Raw genomic sequence first — 17,500 nt, forward strand, 5'->3', positions numbered from 1 at the left:
GGAAGGAGAACTCAGGATCTGAAGCACACCTGGGGTACTGTTCAGAGACTGGCCCAAAACAGACAGGAGTGGTTCTTCTTTGTTACTGCCCTACGTGCCAGAGAGCATAATGGGCACTATGTAAGCAGTGAGTTACCAATCCATGGACACTAGGTAAGCAGTGAGTTACCAATCCTCTGAGATAACCTGTCATCATAATGGGCACTAGGTAAGCAGTGAGTTACCAATCCTCTGAGATAACCTGTCATCATAATGGGCACTAGGTAAGCAGTGAGTTACCAATCCTGTGAGATAACCTGTCATCATGATGGACACTAGGTAAGCAGTGAGTTACCAATCCTGTGAGATAACCTGTCATCATAATGGGCACTAGGTAAGCAGTGAGTTACCAATCCTGTGAGATAACCTGTCATCATGATGGACACTAGGTAAGCAGTGAGTTACCAATCCTCTGAGATAACCTGTCATCATGATGGACACTAGGTAAGCAGTGAGTTACCAATCCTCTGAGATAACCTGTCATCATAATGGGCACTAGGTAAGCAGTGAGTTACCAATCCTGTGAGATAACCTGTCATCATGATGGACACTAGGTAAGCAGTGAGTTACCAATCCTGTGAGATAACCTGTCATGATGGACACTAGGTAAGCAGTGAGTTACCAATCCTGTGAGATACCCTGTCATCATGATGGACACTAGGTAAGCAGTGAGTTACCAATCCAAGGACACGAGGTAAGCAGTGAGTTACCAATCTAAGGACACTAGGTAAGCAGTGAGTTACCAATCCATGGACACTAGGTAAGCAGTGAGTTACCAATCCATGGACACTAGGTAAGCAGTGAGTTACCAATCTAAGGACACTAGGTAAGCAGTGAGTTACCAATCTAAGGACACTAGGTAAGCAGTGAGTTACCAATCCATGGACACTAGGTAAGCAGTGAGTTACCAATCCATGGACACTAGGTAAGCAGTGAGTTACCAATCCTGTGGCATTTGCGGCGATAGCCAGCTAGCTGACCACTGGCTGTTGTGTCATCCACTTTGTTGCGTTGCGGCCCCAACCGACAGTGTCTCGCTACGTATCGCTGCACTGTTTTCCTCTTCTCCTCATCCTTGTTTACCTCTTTTTCTCCTGTCTCATCTTCTTTACTTACTTAACTATTGTAAATAAAACAAAAGAAAAACTCTTGTGACTGGCCTCTACATGTTCCTGGTCTGTGTGTGGGGATTCTTTTCTATCCTTTAATTCAATAAATCATTAGTAATTCTTTTGTACCGTACCCTTTCATGATAAACCACTTGGCTCATAACATGGCTACAAAAGTGGTGTCGCCGACAGGATGAAGATCTACAGCAATATAGATCCAAAATTATTCCCTTTAATGTTTCAATACTTTTATCCAAATTAAATTCATTCCTAAATCAAACAGTCCTTTACCACCCCAGTGTACTTACTTTGTTACAACTTGGCGCTTGTGAGCAAGGATATTTAATTCTTTAAATATCTCCAACTCAAAATTAAAGCCCCAAGCCAAGCTAACTCTATCACATACTTGGCGCTGCAGTAATGATGAGCACTAGGTAAGCAGTGAGTTACCAATCCTCTGAGATACCCTATCATTATACATCAACCTACACACTGAAGTGTGTGTAATAATCAAAGTATTTAATAATAATAAAAGCAATAATGTACATTTGTATAGCGCCCTTTCTCTCTGAGAGCTCAGGGCATTTTACATCAAAGAAAAAGTTACAGATTAAATGAATCATTCATGACCACTCTTTCTCAACCCCCCCCACCCCACCCCCACCCCCAATTCACAGATATGATGAGGAAGGTTGTTCCAGATATGAGGAGCAGCAAAGAAGAAAGAACGTTCACCATAGGCTCTTGTAGTGACAAAAGGAAGTTTCAGAAGATAACAGTCAGTTCCTAAGCTGAATACTCTGTGTGAGTGACATTTCTGCTTTGGTGAACCAACTTGTTTTCCGTTATTCTGAAATGCATGTTCCTCAAACTGTCATGCTGTTTGTGTATGTAGATGGATATTGTGTGCAACAAGATAGCCTGCACGCATGCTTTGCGCATGACTGTTGGCATGTGAGGCAAGTCCCAAAAGATGGACAAAGCTGAAATCTACAAGAAAAGCAAAATGTTTTGTAACTGTATCCAACAAGATAGCCTGCATGCAAGCTTTGTATATGCAGATGGATATTGTGTCCAACAAGATAGCCTGCATGCAAGCTTTGTGCATGTAGATGGATACTGTGTCCAACAAGATAGCCTGCACGCAAGCTTTGTGCATGTAGATGGATATTGTGTCCAACAAGATAGCCTGCATACATGCTTTGTGCATGTAGATGGATATTGTGTCCAACAAGATAGCCTGCATACATGCTTTGTGCATGTAGATGGATATTGTGTCCAACAAGATAGCCTGCATACATGCTTTGTGCATGTAGATGGATATTGTGTCCAACAAGATAGCCTGCATACATGCTTTGTGCATGTAGATGGATACAGTGTCCAACAAGATAGCCTGCATACATGCTTTGTGCATGTAGATGGATATTGTGTCCAACAAGATAGCCTGCATACATGATTTGTGCATGTAGATGGATACTGTGTCCAACAAGATAGCCTGCATACATGCTTTGTGCATGTAGATGGATATTGTGTCCAACAAGATAGCCTGCACGCATGCTTTGTGCATGACTGTTGGCATGTGAGGCAAGTCCCAAAAACTGGACAAAGCTGAAATCTACAAGAAAAGCAAATTCAGACTGCTCTCCCACGAAGAGTGTCACCACAGATTTCTGTGTGAAATTCAAGCTGCTCTCCCATGAAGAGAGTGTCACCACAGATTTCTGTGTGAAATTCAGACTGCTCTCCCATGAAGAGTGTCACCACAGATTTCTGTGTGAAATTCAGACTGCTCTCCCATGAAGAGAGTGTCATCACAGATTTCTGTGTGAAATTCAGACTGGTCTCCCATGAAGAGAGTGTCACCACAGATTCCTGTGTGAAATTCAGACTGCTCTCCCATGAAGAGAGTGTCACCACAGATTTCTGTGTGAAATTCAGACTGCTTTCCCATGAAGAGTGTCACCACAGATTTCTGTGTGAAATTCAGACTGCTCTCCCATGAAGAGAGTGTCACCACATATTTCTGTGTTAAATTCAGACTGCTCTCCCATGAAGAGTGTCACCACAGATTTCTGTGTGAAATTCAGGCTGCTCTTCCATGAAGAGAGTGTCATCACAGTTTTCTGTGTGAAATTCAGACTGCTCTCCCCGATCCCATGAAGAGTGTCACCACAGAATTCTGTGTGAAATTCAGGCTGCTCTTTCATGAAGAGAGTGTCACCACAGATTTCTGTGTGAAATTCAGACTGCTCTCCCATGAAGAGAGTGTCACCACAGATTTCTGTGTGAAGTTCAGACTGCTCTCCCATGAAGAGAGTGTCACCACAGATTTCTGTGTGAAGTTCAGACTGCTCTCCCATGAAGAGAGTGTCACCACAGATTTCTGTGTTAAATTCAGACTGCTCTCCCATGAAGAGAGTGTCACCACAGATTTCTGTGTTAAATTCAGACTGCTCTCCCATGAAGAGAGTGTCACCACAGATTTCTGTGTTAAATTCAGACTGCTCTCCCATGAAGAGTGTCACCACAGATTTCTGTGTGAAATTCAGACTGCTTTCCCATGAAGAGTGTCACCACAGATTTCTGTGTGAAATTCAGACTGCTCTCCCACGAAGAGTGTCACCACAGATTTCTGTGTTAAATTCAGACTGCTCTCCCATGAAGAGAGTGTCACCACAGATTTCTGTGTTAAATTCAGACTGCTCTCCCATGAAGAGAGTGTCACCACAGTGCATTGCCACCTGATATTTTTTTCTGTTTCTTTAAGTTTTTGTCTGTGAGTGTACTTCTTTTACTGTCAAAGTGATTTTTCTACAGAATTTTACCAGGTACAATGCTACTGTTGCTGTGGCTACCTGCTTGCTGCACACAGGACCTGGATTTATCATCTCATCAGAATAACTAGCATCCAGACCACCACTCAATGTCTAGCAGAGGGAGACAAAATTCTGGCAACTGTGGGATTCAATCTCACATGCCCAGATTGTGATCCAGCATTCAGCAGTGACCAGGGCTCAAAGGCCTGTTTCAGCAAGGTGTTGTGTTCTTTGGAAAGGCAGTTTAATCCAACTGTCCAAACTCCAGCCAGGTGTGAATAGGTTGGGAAAGGTTAAAAGGGCAGAAGGAGAAGACTGCCCCCCCCCCCCATCCCCTCCCCTTCACACACAACCTATTCCTATGTCAGGTCCAGGAGTCACAGTGGATGCTCAATGAATTTTTTTCTAAAAGAAACGTGTGTACAGGACCTTTTAACCTTACCAGCCCTGAACTCAAATATCGTCCTGCAGGAAGTCGTAGGCCTTGGCTTTCTGTATATATGACCTTTACCCTTACCAGCCCTGAACTCACATATCGTCCTGGAGGAAGTCGTAGACCTTGGCTTTCTGTATATATGACTTTTACCCTTACCAGCCCTGAACTCACATATCGTCCTGCAGGAAGTCGTAGGCCTTGGCCTTCTGTGAGGCCGACTGGTCCTTGGTCAGCTTGTCACGGTTCTTCTTGTTAGGGTCTCCCACAGGCTGCACGTGCGTGGTGGGGGCGTTGTACTTCACAGTGGCCATGGGCAGGGCCGCCCGCTTCTGCTTGTTGGACGAGCTGAACAGGTTGTTGAAGCTGCCCACAGAACAAAAAACAAAAACATTATGCATCGCACGTCATCGCAGGAGCCATAATCAAACCAGCCCAGACAGCAGTCCCTTTCAGTTTCACTTACTCAAGGGGGCATCACTGTGTTGGGACAAATCAAATCTATGTACGCTGCAGCACATCTGGTATGCAGATGTCGGACCAGCAGCATAACCCAACTTCAGGCCTCCAGTGCGTGCAGGAATATCTGAGTGCCTATCAGAGTGGATTTCTTCTGCACAATTTGGCCAGAGGACAACACTTTTGTTGGCAAAGGGTTTTTTTTCAGTGTGAAAAGCGCATGTTGCATAGCAACAGGATCTTGGTTTTACGTTTCATCCCAATGACTAACAGCTGACTTCAATTTTCCAGACAAACTTGGAAGAAAGGGCGAGACTGGGATTCAAACCCAGGCACTCATGGACACTGTACTGGCAGTGAAGCCGTTTAACCACTCTTTTACTTCTCTTCACAAATATCCAAACTATGGAGTGTGCATTTTCCAACCAGAATTCAGCCCTAACACCCCCACACCCCTCCAATCCCCCAACCTACACAGCACAAATAATGAAATTTTAACTCTCTCTTTGGTGCCACTCCTAACACCACCACCCCCCAAACCTCCACAGCACAAATAATGAAATTTTAACTCTCTCTTTGGTGCCACTCCTAACACCACCACCCCCCAAACCTCCACAGCACAAATAATGAAGTTTTAACTATAAAATGCACACATATTGGTAATTTAACATGTCTGTCATTCTGTTTTGTTTTTCACTGAAAAAGCATGATACATGTGTACACTGAAGAACACCTGTTACTATCAACATGCCCAACAGTGGGACAGGTGTGTTGGCAAATCAAAGAAGAAATGTGTGTTGTGGACTGATGACACTGTGACACTCTGCACATCTGTGTGTGTGTGTGTGTGTGTGTGTGTGTGTGTGTGTGTGTGTAACTTCATTTTGTCCAAAACAAAGCATGATTCAAAATGCATCTTGTTTTATGCGTGCGTGCGTGCGCGTGTGTGTGTAGGTAGGTAGGTGCAGGTTTGTGCACTTGTGCTTGCATCTGTTTGTGTACATGCATGCAAATGTGCATATAGATCTGTCTGTGTACATGCATACAAGTGTACATATAGATCTGTCTGTGTACATGCATGCAAGTGTGCATATAGAACTGTCTCTGTTCATGCATGCAAGTGTGTATATAGGTCTGTCTGTGTACATGCATGTAAGTGTGCATATAGGTCTGCTTGTCTACATGCATACAAGTGTGTATATAGGTCTGTCTGTGTACATGCATACAAGTGTGTATATAGGTCTCTGTGTGTATATGCATACAAGCATGCATATAGGTCTGTCTGTGTACATGCATACAAGTGTGCAAATAGGTCTTATTTTAACAGACTGCACCCAGACCTGAAGCTGCGACAGAAGAGAAAATGGAATGTGATGGTTGAACGTGGAATGTCTTGCTACAAGGAGAGAGAATGGAATGTGCTGGCTGAACGTGGAATGTCTTGCTACAAGGAGAGAGAATGGAATGTGCTGGCTGAATGTGGAATGTCTTGCTACAAGGAGAGAGAATGGAATGTGCTGGCTGAACGTGGAATGTCTTGCTACAGGAGTGAAGGAAAGGGCTGCAGAATCTGCATCATGACACTAACTTCAACATGTCAGTCAACATCATGACACAAACTTCAACATGTCAGTGAACATCATGACACAAACTTCAACATGTCAGTGAACATCATGACACAAACTTCAACATGTCAGTCAACACCATGACACAAACTTCAACATGTCAGTCAACACCATGACACAAACTTCAACATGTCAGTCAACACCATGATGTAAACTTCAACATGTCAGTCAACATCGTGATGTAAACTTCAACATGTCTGTCAACATCATGATGTAAACTTCAACATGTCAGTCAACACCATGACACAAACTTCAACATATCAGTGAACATCATGACACAAACTTCAACATGTCAGTCAACATCATGACACAAACTTCAACATGTCAGTCAACACCATGATACAAACTTCAACATGTCAGTCAACAACATGATGCAAACTTCAACATGTCAGTCAACATCATGACACAAACTTCAACATGTCAGTCAACACTATGACACAAACTTCAACATGTCAGTCAACACCATGATGCAAACTTCAACATGTCAGTCAACACCATGATGTAAACTTCAACATGTCAGTGAACATCATGACACAAACTTCAACATATCAGGCAACACCATGACGCAAACTTCAACATGTCAGTGAACATCATGACACAAACTTCAACATGTCAGCCAACACCATGATGCAAACTTCAACATGTCAGTGAACATCATGACACAAACTTCAACATGTCAGTCAACAACATGACACAAACTTCAACAAGTCAGTCAACACTATGACACAAACTTCAACATGTCAGTCAACACCATGAAGCAAACTTCAACATGTCAATTAACACCATGATGCAAACTTCAACATGTCAGTCAACATCATGACACAAACTTCAACATGTCAGTCAACAACATGACACAAATTTCAACATGTCAGTCAACAACATGACACAAACTTCAACATGTCAGTCAACAACATGACACAAATTTCAACATGTCAGTCAACATCATGACACAAACTTCAACATGTCAGTCAACATCATGACACAAACTTCAACATGTCAGTCAACACTATGACACAAACTTCAACATGTCAGTCAACACCATGACGCAAACTTCAACATGTCAGGCAACACCATGACACAAACTTCAACATGTCAGTCAACACTATGACACAAACTTCAACATGTCAGTCAACACCATGATGCAAACTTCAACATGTCAGTTAACACCATGATGCAAACTTCAACATGTCAGTGAACATCATGACACAAACTTCAACATGTCAGTCAACAACATGACACAAACTTCAACATGTCAGTCAAGAACATGACACAAATTTCAACATGTCAGTCAACATCATGACACAAACTTCAACATGTCAGTGAACATCATGACACAAACTTCAACATGTCAGTCAACACTATGACACAAACCTCAACATGTCAGTCAACACCATGATGCTAACTTCAACATGTCAGGCAACATCATGACACAAACTTCAACATGTCAGGCAACACCATGATTCACACTTCAACATGTCAGTCAACATCATGACACAAACTTGAACATGTCAGGCAACACCATGATGCAAACTTCAACATGTCAGTTAACATCATGATGCAAACTTCAACATGTCAGTGAACATCATGACACAAACTTCAACATGTCAGTCAACAACATGACACAAACTTCAACATGTCAGTCAAGAACATGACACAAATTTCAACATGTCAGTCAACATCATGACACAAACTTCAACATGTCAGTGAACATCATGACACAAACTTCAACATGTCAGTCAACACTATGACACAAACCTCAACATGTCAGTCAACACCATGATGCTAACTTCAACATGTCAGGCAACATCATGACACAAACTTCAACATGTCAGGCAACACCATGATTCACACTTCAACATGTCAGTCAACATCATGACACAAACTTCAACATGTCAGGCAACACCATGATGCAAACTTCAACATGTCAGTGAACATCATGATGCAAACTTCAACATGTCAGTCAACACCATGATGCAAACTTCAACATGTCAGTCAACATCATGACACAAACTTCAACATGTCACTCAACACCATGATGTAAACTTCAACATGTCAGTGAACATCATGACACAAACTTCAACATGTCAGTCAACATCATGATGCAAACTTCAACATGTCAGTCAACATCATGATGCAAAACTTCAGTGAACATGCATGTACACTTGTGACTGAATGGATGAACACACATGCATACATATACTCATGCAGCTACGTTTTAAGTACCTATTTGTTTTTTTTCAACAAATACACTTTTTTACATGTACACCTGTTCATGTATTAAAGGTTTCGAAAAACAGGGAAAGAAAATGGTATGCTAAACAGGAGGCCAAGCATTCTGATACTTACATATTTCCAATACATTCTCAACAGGGAAGCAAACGGTATACTGAACAGGAGGCCTTACATTTTGACATTTACATATTTCCAATACATTCTCAACACTGGTACACAAGATGTGCAGTTTGCACATCATTTACACAAAGTTATTTGATGAGAATGTTGAAACATTTGCTGATGGAAACATACACACTCCATAGGTACTAATTTCATCTCAGGTTTTTCATCATCATTATTCATCTCCATAATCAGTGACAAGTTGATTGTATACACTGATGTCTTAGACGTGTGTGGTACACCATGCTGTGTTTTTCATGTCCAAATAAACAAATGACAAATCATGTGTGTGAAATGCATCAGCTGTTCATGTATGTTTTGTCAACAACAATTACATACCCACTCATTCACACAGAGAACCCTCATCCCTCAAAAAAAGAAAGAAAAGAAAAAAGTGTTGACTATTAAAACTGTTTTTCCACAAATACCTGTTTCTAACAAACACGGCATACAGCAATGAAAACAATACATACTTTTGTCAAGACACACACACACACACACACACACACACACACCACACACACACAGAGAAATATTTGACATGCCAGCAGTGCTGTCCAACACTGTCGGTGTGACACACCAGTCAGCGAAGGCACAGCTTTTGGCAAGGTCTTTGCTCTTGCTGATTGTCAGGTGGTGCCCATCACAGCTGTGTGCTCAGGTATGTTTGCATTGTGCTGTGCTGTTCTGTGTTGTGTTGTGTTGGATTGTGCTGTGCTGTGCTGTGTCGTGTTGGATTGTGCTGTGCTGTGTTGTGTTGGATTGTGCTGTGCTGTGTTGGATTGTGCTGTGTTGTGTTGTGTTGGATTGTGCTGTGCTATGCTGTGCTGTGTTGGATTGTGCTGTGCTGTGCTGTGTTGTGTTGGATTGTGCTGTGCTGTGCTGTGCTGTGTTGGATTGTGCTGTGCTGTGCTGTGCTGTGCTGTGTTGTGATGTGTTGGACTGTGCTGTGCTGTGCTGTGCTGTGTTGTGTTGGATTGTGCTGTTGTGCTGTATTGTGTAGTGTTGTATTGTGTTGTGTTGTGCTGTGTTGTGTTAGATTGTGGTGTGCTGTGCTGTGCTGTGTTGTATTGTGTAGTGTTGTATTGTGTTGTACTGTATTGTGTTGTATGTATTGTGTTGTGCTGTGCTGTGCTATGTTGTGTCGTGTAGTGTTGTGTTGTGTTGGATTGCGCTGCATTGTGTTGTGTTTGTTTTCTGTCACAACATTTTTCTGTGTGAAATTCAGGCTGCTCTCCCTGAGCACAGCATGTTGCTTCAGTGCAGTGTCCCCCCCCCCGCCCCTTCCCACCCTCACACACCACTCCACTGAGTTAAACAGTTATAAATATATTGTACTGTATTGTACTACTCTTTGCCACAACAGATTCTCTGTGTGAAAGTTGGGGTGCTCTCCCTTCCATCACTGCAGTGCGGTGCATCTCTTTTTCTTCTTGTCTCTTCTGCCTGTAAATGTATTTCTTTTCCTATTTAGGTGCATTTTTCTACATAATTTTGCCAGGGACAACACTTTTGTTGCTGTGGGTTCTTCTACATGTGCTCAGTGCATGCTGCACATGGGACCCCCGTTTATCATCTCATCTGAATGTTTAGCGCCCAGGCCACCACTGACAGAGACAATACTGACAAAAGTGGGATCTGATTCTGTGTGCTCAGATTCTCTTGCTTTCTGGGTGGATGTGTGACCACCAGGCCAACAATCCACACACCCAGTGTATAAACATCTCTTCAGGGAACTGACGCTCTTCAGCTCATAGCACTGTCTTACCCACAATCATGAACCGACACAGTCATGCCAACATGAATCAATCTACGCACTGATGTGCCTATCACCATACACATACATGCAAAACATGCATATCTCAGCCGGTACACACACACACACACACTCATACACACACAGAGGCTGTGCCTAGAAAATGGGTTAAAAAATACATGCACAAAGATATTTATTTATAATTATGCATACATTCCAGATTATATAATATACAAGAGCATCCATGTAACCACGTTAGTTCAGGAAAATAAACTTACGGTCATCATTCCTGTGCATAATGTTGTGAAGAGGGATGAACGTACTTCAGGATTACTTCATCAAAGGGAGCCTTTACTTCAGGATTACTTCATGGATTACTTCATCAAAGGGAGCCTTTACTTCAGGAATACTTCATCAAAGAGAGCCTTTACTTCAGGATTACTTCATCAAAGGGAGCCTTTACTTCAGGATTACTTCATCAAAGGGAGCCTTTACTTCAGGATTACTTCATCAAAGGGAGCCTTTACTTCAGGATTACTTCATCAAAGGGAGCCTTTACTTCAGGATTACTTCATCAAAGGGAGCCTTTTCTCTGGATTATCACAATGATTTTTACTGATCTTAGGCTGCCTCAGTCTGCCATACATATTCTTTTTCCGATAACTGGAGGCTGATAACAATTCCTGGTAATACAATATACATGGTTACATTCACTGAACAACCCAAGCTCTTGGGACCACAAAATTGAAGCAATAATCAAAACAAACTTGAACAGTTATCAAAAAGATGTAATGTCACTACATAATAATCAGCGTACTTGAAGAATTACCAGACTATCACTATATAATAAACACACTACTTGAAGAATAATCAAAAAGATGTGACTGTCACTATATAATAAACTGATTACTTGAAGAAAAATCAAAAAGATGTGACTGTCACTATATAAAAGATTACCTGAATTATCAAAAGATGATAATCCCACCACAGTAAGCAGCATTTTACCAATATGAGCACAAATACACACACTTTACTGTCTATACTTCCGTACTGTGATTTGCTTTTGGCAGCAGCATTTACTTCATCACACAAAGCTACTGAAAACATGTCATAATGTAACTGCTTAGTTATTATGTGTTTTGCTTCTATTTTTATGTAATTTATCCATTTTTCAAATAAGAACCAATATTTTCTGATGACTTATCCTCTCTACAATAGGAGTGTGATTAGGAATTATTGAAAGTGACATAGGTCCACAATTCTCAACCCGTCAGTTGAGAAGTGGAAGGCTAACAACTTGCAATGTGTGGGGAGGTTTTCAGGATCCGTTGTTCACTGATGGGTCAGGGATAAAAACAGCTGAAAAAGTGGTGACTAGGCCAGTTTCTCAAGCAGTGCTGCTTCATCATTGCAGTTCAGCTTGATGTGCATAGGTATGTGTGTGCATGACTGAAAACCTGACTGAAACAGAAACCATGATGAGCACCTCAAGGCAGCTGTCATTGGGCTCTACCCAGGAAGGCAGCCTGTTGTGCAAAGGACAATATGTTTGTAAAAATCTTTGAGTTTGGTTTGATCAAAGACAGGCACTGAGTAAGTATCAATAATAATAATGCTTATGGTCAGAATTGGTGGAAGTGATCAGTGGTGCTGGGAATGATGCACTGTCTCTGGGCTGAAAGCTTTGGCTGTCACACGTTTAACACCAGACTGATTGTATTTTGGTCTTTTGATGTTACCATTTGTTTGGTTGTACTAGCTGTTATTTATTTTGTTTGGCTGTACTAGCTGTTCTTCATTCATTTCCTCAAGCTAGTTTTTTTTCTGATTGCTGAGTTGATTTCTGGCAGCATTATGCCTTTTGTTATTATCTTTTTTTTTTCAGGTCAGTTTCCATGACTTGAGGACTCCATTCCCTGTTTTGTTTTTCTTAGTTTTCCTTTAGTGTGTGTGAGGAATGAAGGGGGGGAGGAGGGTGGGGTGGGGGGGGGGGGCAAGTCATGACTACATGTTGGTGAATGCTTCTTCTGACCAAAAAGAACTGAAGAAAGCATTGTTTCTGTTGTCTGTAAAAGAAAGGTCTGTGTTCCTGACACAAGTTCGGTGAGGTGTGCAGTTCTGTGCGGTGAGGTGTGCAGTTCTGTGCGGTTAGGTGTGCAGTTCTGTGTGCAGTTCTGTGCGGTGAGGTGTGCAGTTCTGTGTGCAGTTTTGTGTGCAGTTCTGTGCGGTGAGGTGTGCAGTTCTGTGCGGTGAGATGTGCAGTTCTGTGTGCAGTTCTGTGCGGTGAGATGTGCAGTTCTGTGCGGTGAGGTCTGCAGTTCTGTGTGCAGTTCTGTGCGGTGAGGTCTGCAGTTCTGTGCTGTGAGGTCTGCAGTTCTGTGCTGTGAGGTCTGCAGTTCTGTGTGCTGTGAGGTCTGCAGTTCTGTGTGCAGTGAGGTCTGCAGTTCTGTGTGCAATGAAGTCTGCAGTTCTGTGTGCAATGAAGTCTGCAGTTCTGTGCAGTGAGTGAGGTCTGCAGTTCTGTGCAGTGAGCGAGGTCTGCAGTTCTGTGTGCGGTGTGGTCTGCAGTTGTGTGGGGTGTGGTCTGCAGTTCTGTGCAGTGAGGTCTGCAGTTCTGTGCGGTGTGGTCTGCAGTTCTGCGCTGTGAGGTCTGCAGTTCTGTGCAGTGAGTGAGGTCTGCAGTTGTGTGCGGCGAGGTCTGCAGTTGTGTGGGGTGTGGTCTGCAGTTCTGTGCAGTGAGATGTGCAGTTCTGTGCGGTGTGGTCTGCAGTTCTGTGCTGTGAGGTCTGCAGTTCTGTGCGGTGTGGTCTGCAGTTCTGCGCTGTGAGGTCTGCAGTTCTGTGCGGTGAGTGAGGTCTGCAGTTCTGCACTGTGAGGTCTGCAGTTCTGTGCTGTGAAGTCTGCAGTTCTGTGTGCAGTGAGGTCTGCAGTTGTGTGTGGTGTGGTCTTCAGTTCTGCGCTGTGAGGTCTGCAGTTCTGTGCTGTGAGGTCTGCAGTTGTGTGTGGTGTGGTCTGCAGTTCTGCGCTGTGAGGTCTGCAGTTCTGCGCTGTGAGTGAGGTCTGCAGTTCTGCGCTGTGAGGTCTGCAGTTCTGTGCTGTGAGGTCTGCAGTTCTGTGTGCAGTGAGGTCTGCAGTTGTGTGTGGTGTGGTCTTCAGTTCTGCGCTGTGAGGTCTGCAGTTCTGTGCAGTGAGGTCTGCAGTTGTGTGGGGTGTGGTCTGCAGTTCTGTGTGCAGTGAGGTCTGCAGTTGTGTGTGGTGTGGTCTGCAGTTCTGTGTGGTGAGGTCTGCAGTTCTGTGCGGTGAGGTCTGCAGTTCTGTGCGGTGAGGTCTGCAGTTCTGTGTGGCAATCAAAGAGTGCTCGCACATGGTTTGGGGAGCCAGTGGTAATTCATCCCACCATTTGTTTACACAGGCAATGTGTTCACACAAAGAAGATGGAGACCATATTCCTGACTGTGTGTGTGTGTGTGTGTGTGTGTGTGTGTGTGTGTGTGTGTGTGTGTGTGTGTGTGGAGCATCCAATAACTTCAAAGGGACACCCACTACCTTTCCACATGCTCACTGTCAACTACAGACTTTTCAAAGAGGTAAGGACCACTACTTTAAAAGCAGATATGTTTTCATAAAACAACAAATCGAGAGATGACTGAAATTATACAGATGCATACAGTCTGCCACTGGCCATTCACTGATTCCAGTAATGGATGTTTCAGGTACATCTGCACCCTGAACAGCCTGAAATGTGTTTGAAAAATGTTTCAGCCACAAATTGACACAATTCAAAGGTTGTGGATTTTCATTGTTTAAAAAAAAAAAAGAAAAAGAAAAAGAAGCTCCTGTGGCTGTGAGTGGTGCTGTATACACCATTGTTTGCCAGAACAAATCAGCATTGTTTCACTATACCCCCCCCCCCCTCCCCCAGAACAAATCACCATTGTTTCACTATACCCCCCTCACTCCCCCAGAACAAATCAGCATTGTTTCACTATACCCCCCCCCCTCCCCCAGAACAAATCAGCATTGTTTCACTTCCCCACTCCCTCCCCCAGAATGAATCAGCATTGTTTCACTATACCCCCCTCCCCCAGAACAAATCAGCATTGTTTCACTATACCCCCCCCTCCCCCAGAACAAATCAGCATTGTTTCACTACCCTCCTCCCCAAGAACAAATCAGCATTGTTTCACAATACCCCCCCTCCATCAGAACAAATCAGCATTGTTTAACTATACCCCCCTCCATCAGACCAAATCAGCATTGTTTCACTACCCCACTCCCTCCCCCAGAACAAATCAGCATTGTTTCACTATACCCCCCACTACCCCAGAACAAATCAGCATTATTTCACTATCCCCCTCCCCCAGAACAAATCAGCATTGTTTTACTAACCCCCACCCCCACCAACAAATCAGCATTGTTTCACTATACCCCTATCCCCCAGAACAAATCAGCATTGTTTCACTATATCCCCCCCCCCCTTCAGAACAAATCAGCATTGTTTCACTATACCCCCCTCCCTCCCCCAGAACAAATCAGCATTGTTTCACTATATGCCCCCTCCCCCAGAACAAATCAGCATTGTTTCACTATACCTCCTCTCCCTGGGAACAAATCAGCATTGTTTCACTATACCCCCCTCCCTCCCCCAGAACAAATCAGCACTGTTTCACTATACCCCCTCCCCCAGAACAAATCAGCATCGTTTCACTACCCCCCTCCCTCCCCCAGAACAAATCAGCATCGTTTCACTATACCTCCTCTCCCCCAGAACAAATCAGCATCGTTTCACAATACCTCCTCTCCCCCATAACAAATCAGCATTGTTTCACTACACCCCCCTCCCTCCCCCAGAACAAATCAGCATCGTTTCACTATACCTCCTCTCCCCCAGAACAAATCAGCATTGTTTCACTACCCCCCTCCCTCCCCCAGAACAAATCAGCATCGTTTCACTATACCTCCTCTCCCCCAGAGCAAATCAGCATTGTTTCACTACACCCCCATCCCTCAGAACAAATCAGCATTGTTTCACTATACCCCCCTCCCCCCCAAAAAATCAGCATTGTTTCACTATACCCCCCCCCCCCCCCTCCTGACCCCCCCAGAACAAATCAGCATTGTTTCACTATACCCCCCTCCCCCAGAACAAATCAGCATTGTTTCACTATAGCCCCACTCCCTCAGAACAAATCAGCATTGTTTCACTATACCTCCCTCCCTCAGAACAAATCAGCATTGTTTCACTATACCCCCCCCCCCCCCACCTCAACCAGAACAAATCAGCATTGTTTCACTACCCCCCTCCCTCCCCCAGAACAAATCAGCATTGTTTCACTATACCCCCCCTCCCCCAGAACAAATCAGCATTGTTTCACTATACCCCCCTCCCTCCCCCAGAACAAATCAGCATTGTTTCACTACCCCCCTCCATCCCCCAGAACAAATCAGCATTGTTTCACTACCCCCCTCCCTCCCCCAGAACAAATCAGCATTATTTAACTATACCCCCCTCCCCCAGAACAAATCAGCATTGTTTCACTATACCCCCCTCCCCTTCAGAACAAATCAGCATTGTTTCACTATACCCCCCTCCCTCCCCCAGAACAAATCAGCATTGTTTCACTATATGCCCCCTCCCCCAGAACAAATCAGCATTGTTTCACTATACCTCCTCTCCCTGGGAACAAATCAGCATTGTTTCACTATACCCCCCTCCCTCCCCCATAACAAATCAGCATTGTTTCACTATACCCCCCTCCCCTTCAGAACAAATCAGCATTGTTTCACTATACCCCCCTCCCTCCCCCGGAACAAATCAGCATTGTTTCACTATATGCCCCCTCCCCCAGAACAAATCAGCATTGTTTCACTATACCTCCTCTCCCTGGGAACAAATCAGCATTGTTTCACTATACCCCCCTCCCTCCCCCAGAACAAATCAGCATTGTTTCACTATACCCCCCTCCCCCAGAACAAATCAGCATCGTTTCACTATACCTCCTCTCCCCCAGAACAAATCAGCATTGTTTCACTATACCCCCCTCCCCCAGAACAAATCAGCATCGTTTCACTATACCTCCTCTCCCCCAGAACAAATCAGCATTGTTTCACTACCCCCCCCCCCCCCTCAGAACAAATCAGCATTGTTTCACTATACTGCCCTTCCCCAGAACAAATCAGCATTGTTTCACTATACCCCCACCCCCCAGAACAAATCAGCATTGTTTCACTATACCCCCCTCCCTCCCCCAGAACAAATCAGCATTGTTTCACTACCCCCCTCCATCCCCCAGAACAAATCAGCATTGTTTCCCTCCCCCCCTTCTCCCCCAGAACAAATCAGCTTCGTTTCACTATACCTCCTCTCCCCCAGAACAAATCAGCATTGTTTCACTACACCCCCCTCCCTCCCCCAGAACAAATCAGCATCGTTTCACTATACCTCCTCTCCCCCAGAACAAATCAGCATTGTTTCACTACACCCCCCTCCCTCAGAACAAATCAGCATTGTTTCACTATACTGCCCTTCCCCAGAACAAATCAGCATTGTTTCACTATACCCCCACCCCCCAGAACAAATCAGCATTGTTTCACTATACCCCCCTCCCTCCCCCAAAACAAATCAGCATTGTTTCACTACCCCCCTCCAACCCCCAGAACAAATCAGCATTGTTTCACTACCCCCCTCCCTCCCCCAGAACAAATCAGCATCGTTTCACTATACCTCCTCTCCCCCAGAACAAATCAGCATTGTTTCACTACACCCCCCTCCCTCAGAACAAATCAGCATTGTTTCACTATACCCCCCTCCCCCCAAAAAAATCAGCATTGTTTCACTATACCCCCCCCCCTCCCGACCCCCCCCCCCA

General features: G+C 44.1%; 1 protein-coding gene across 16 annotated transcripts in view; it reads right to left on the minus strand.

Moving 5' to 3' along the window:
* LOC143283900 (C-Jun-amino-terminal kinase-interacting protein 4-like) overlaps positions 1-17,500 on the minus strand; it is a 161,254-nt gene that overhangs the window by 86,508 nt on the left and 57,246 nt on the right. For all 16 annotated transcript variants that reach the window (XM_076590313.1, XM_076590307.1, XM_076590306.1 and 13 more), the window contains one exon: positions 4,572-4,763. In XM_076590313.1, the coding sequence (XP_076446428.1) occupies positions 4,572-4,763 (192 nt within the window). The remainder of the gene's footprint in view (positions 1-4,571; positions 4,764-17,500) is intronic.

This window comes from Babylonia areolata, chromosome 7 (assembly GCF_041734735.1).
Source record: "Babylonia areolata isolate BAREFJ2019XMU chromosome 7, ASM4173473v1, whole genome shotgun sequence".
In the NCBI taxonomy this organism is placed as follows: Eukaryota; Metazoa; Mollusca; class Gastropoda; order Neogastropoda; family Buccinidae; genus Babylonia; species Babylonia areolata.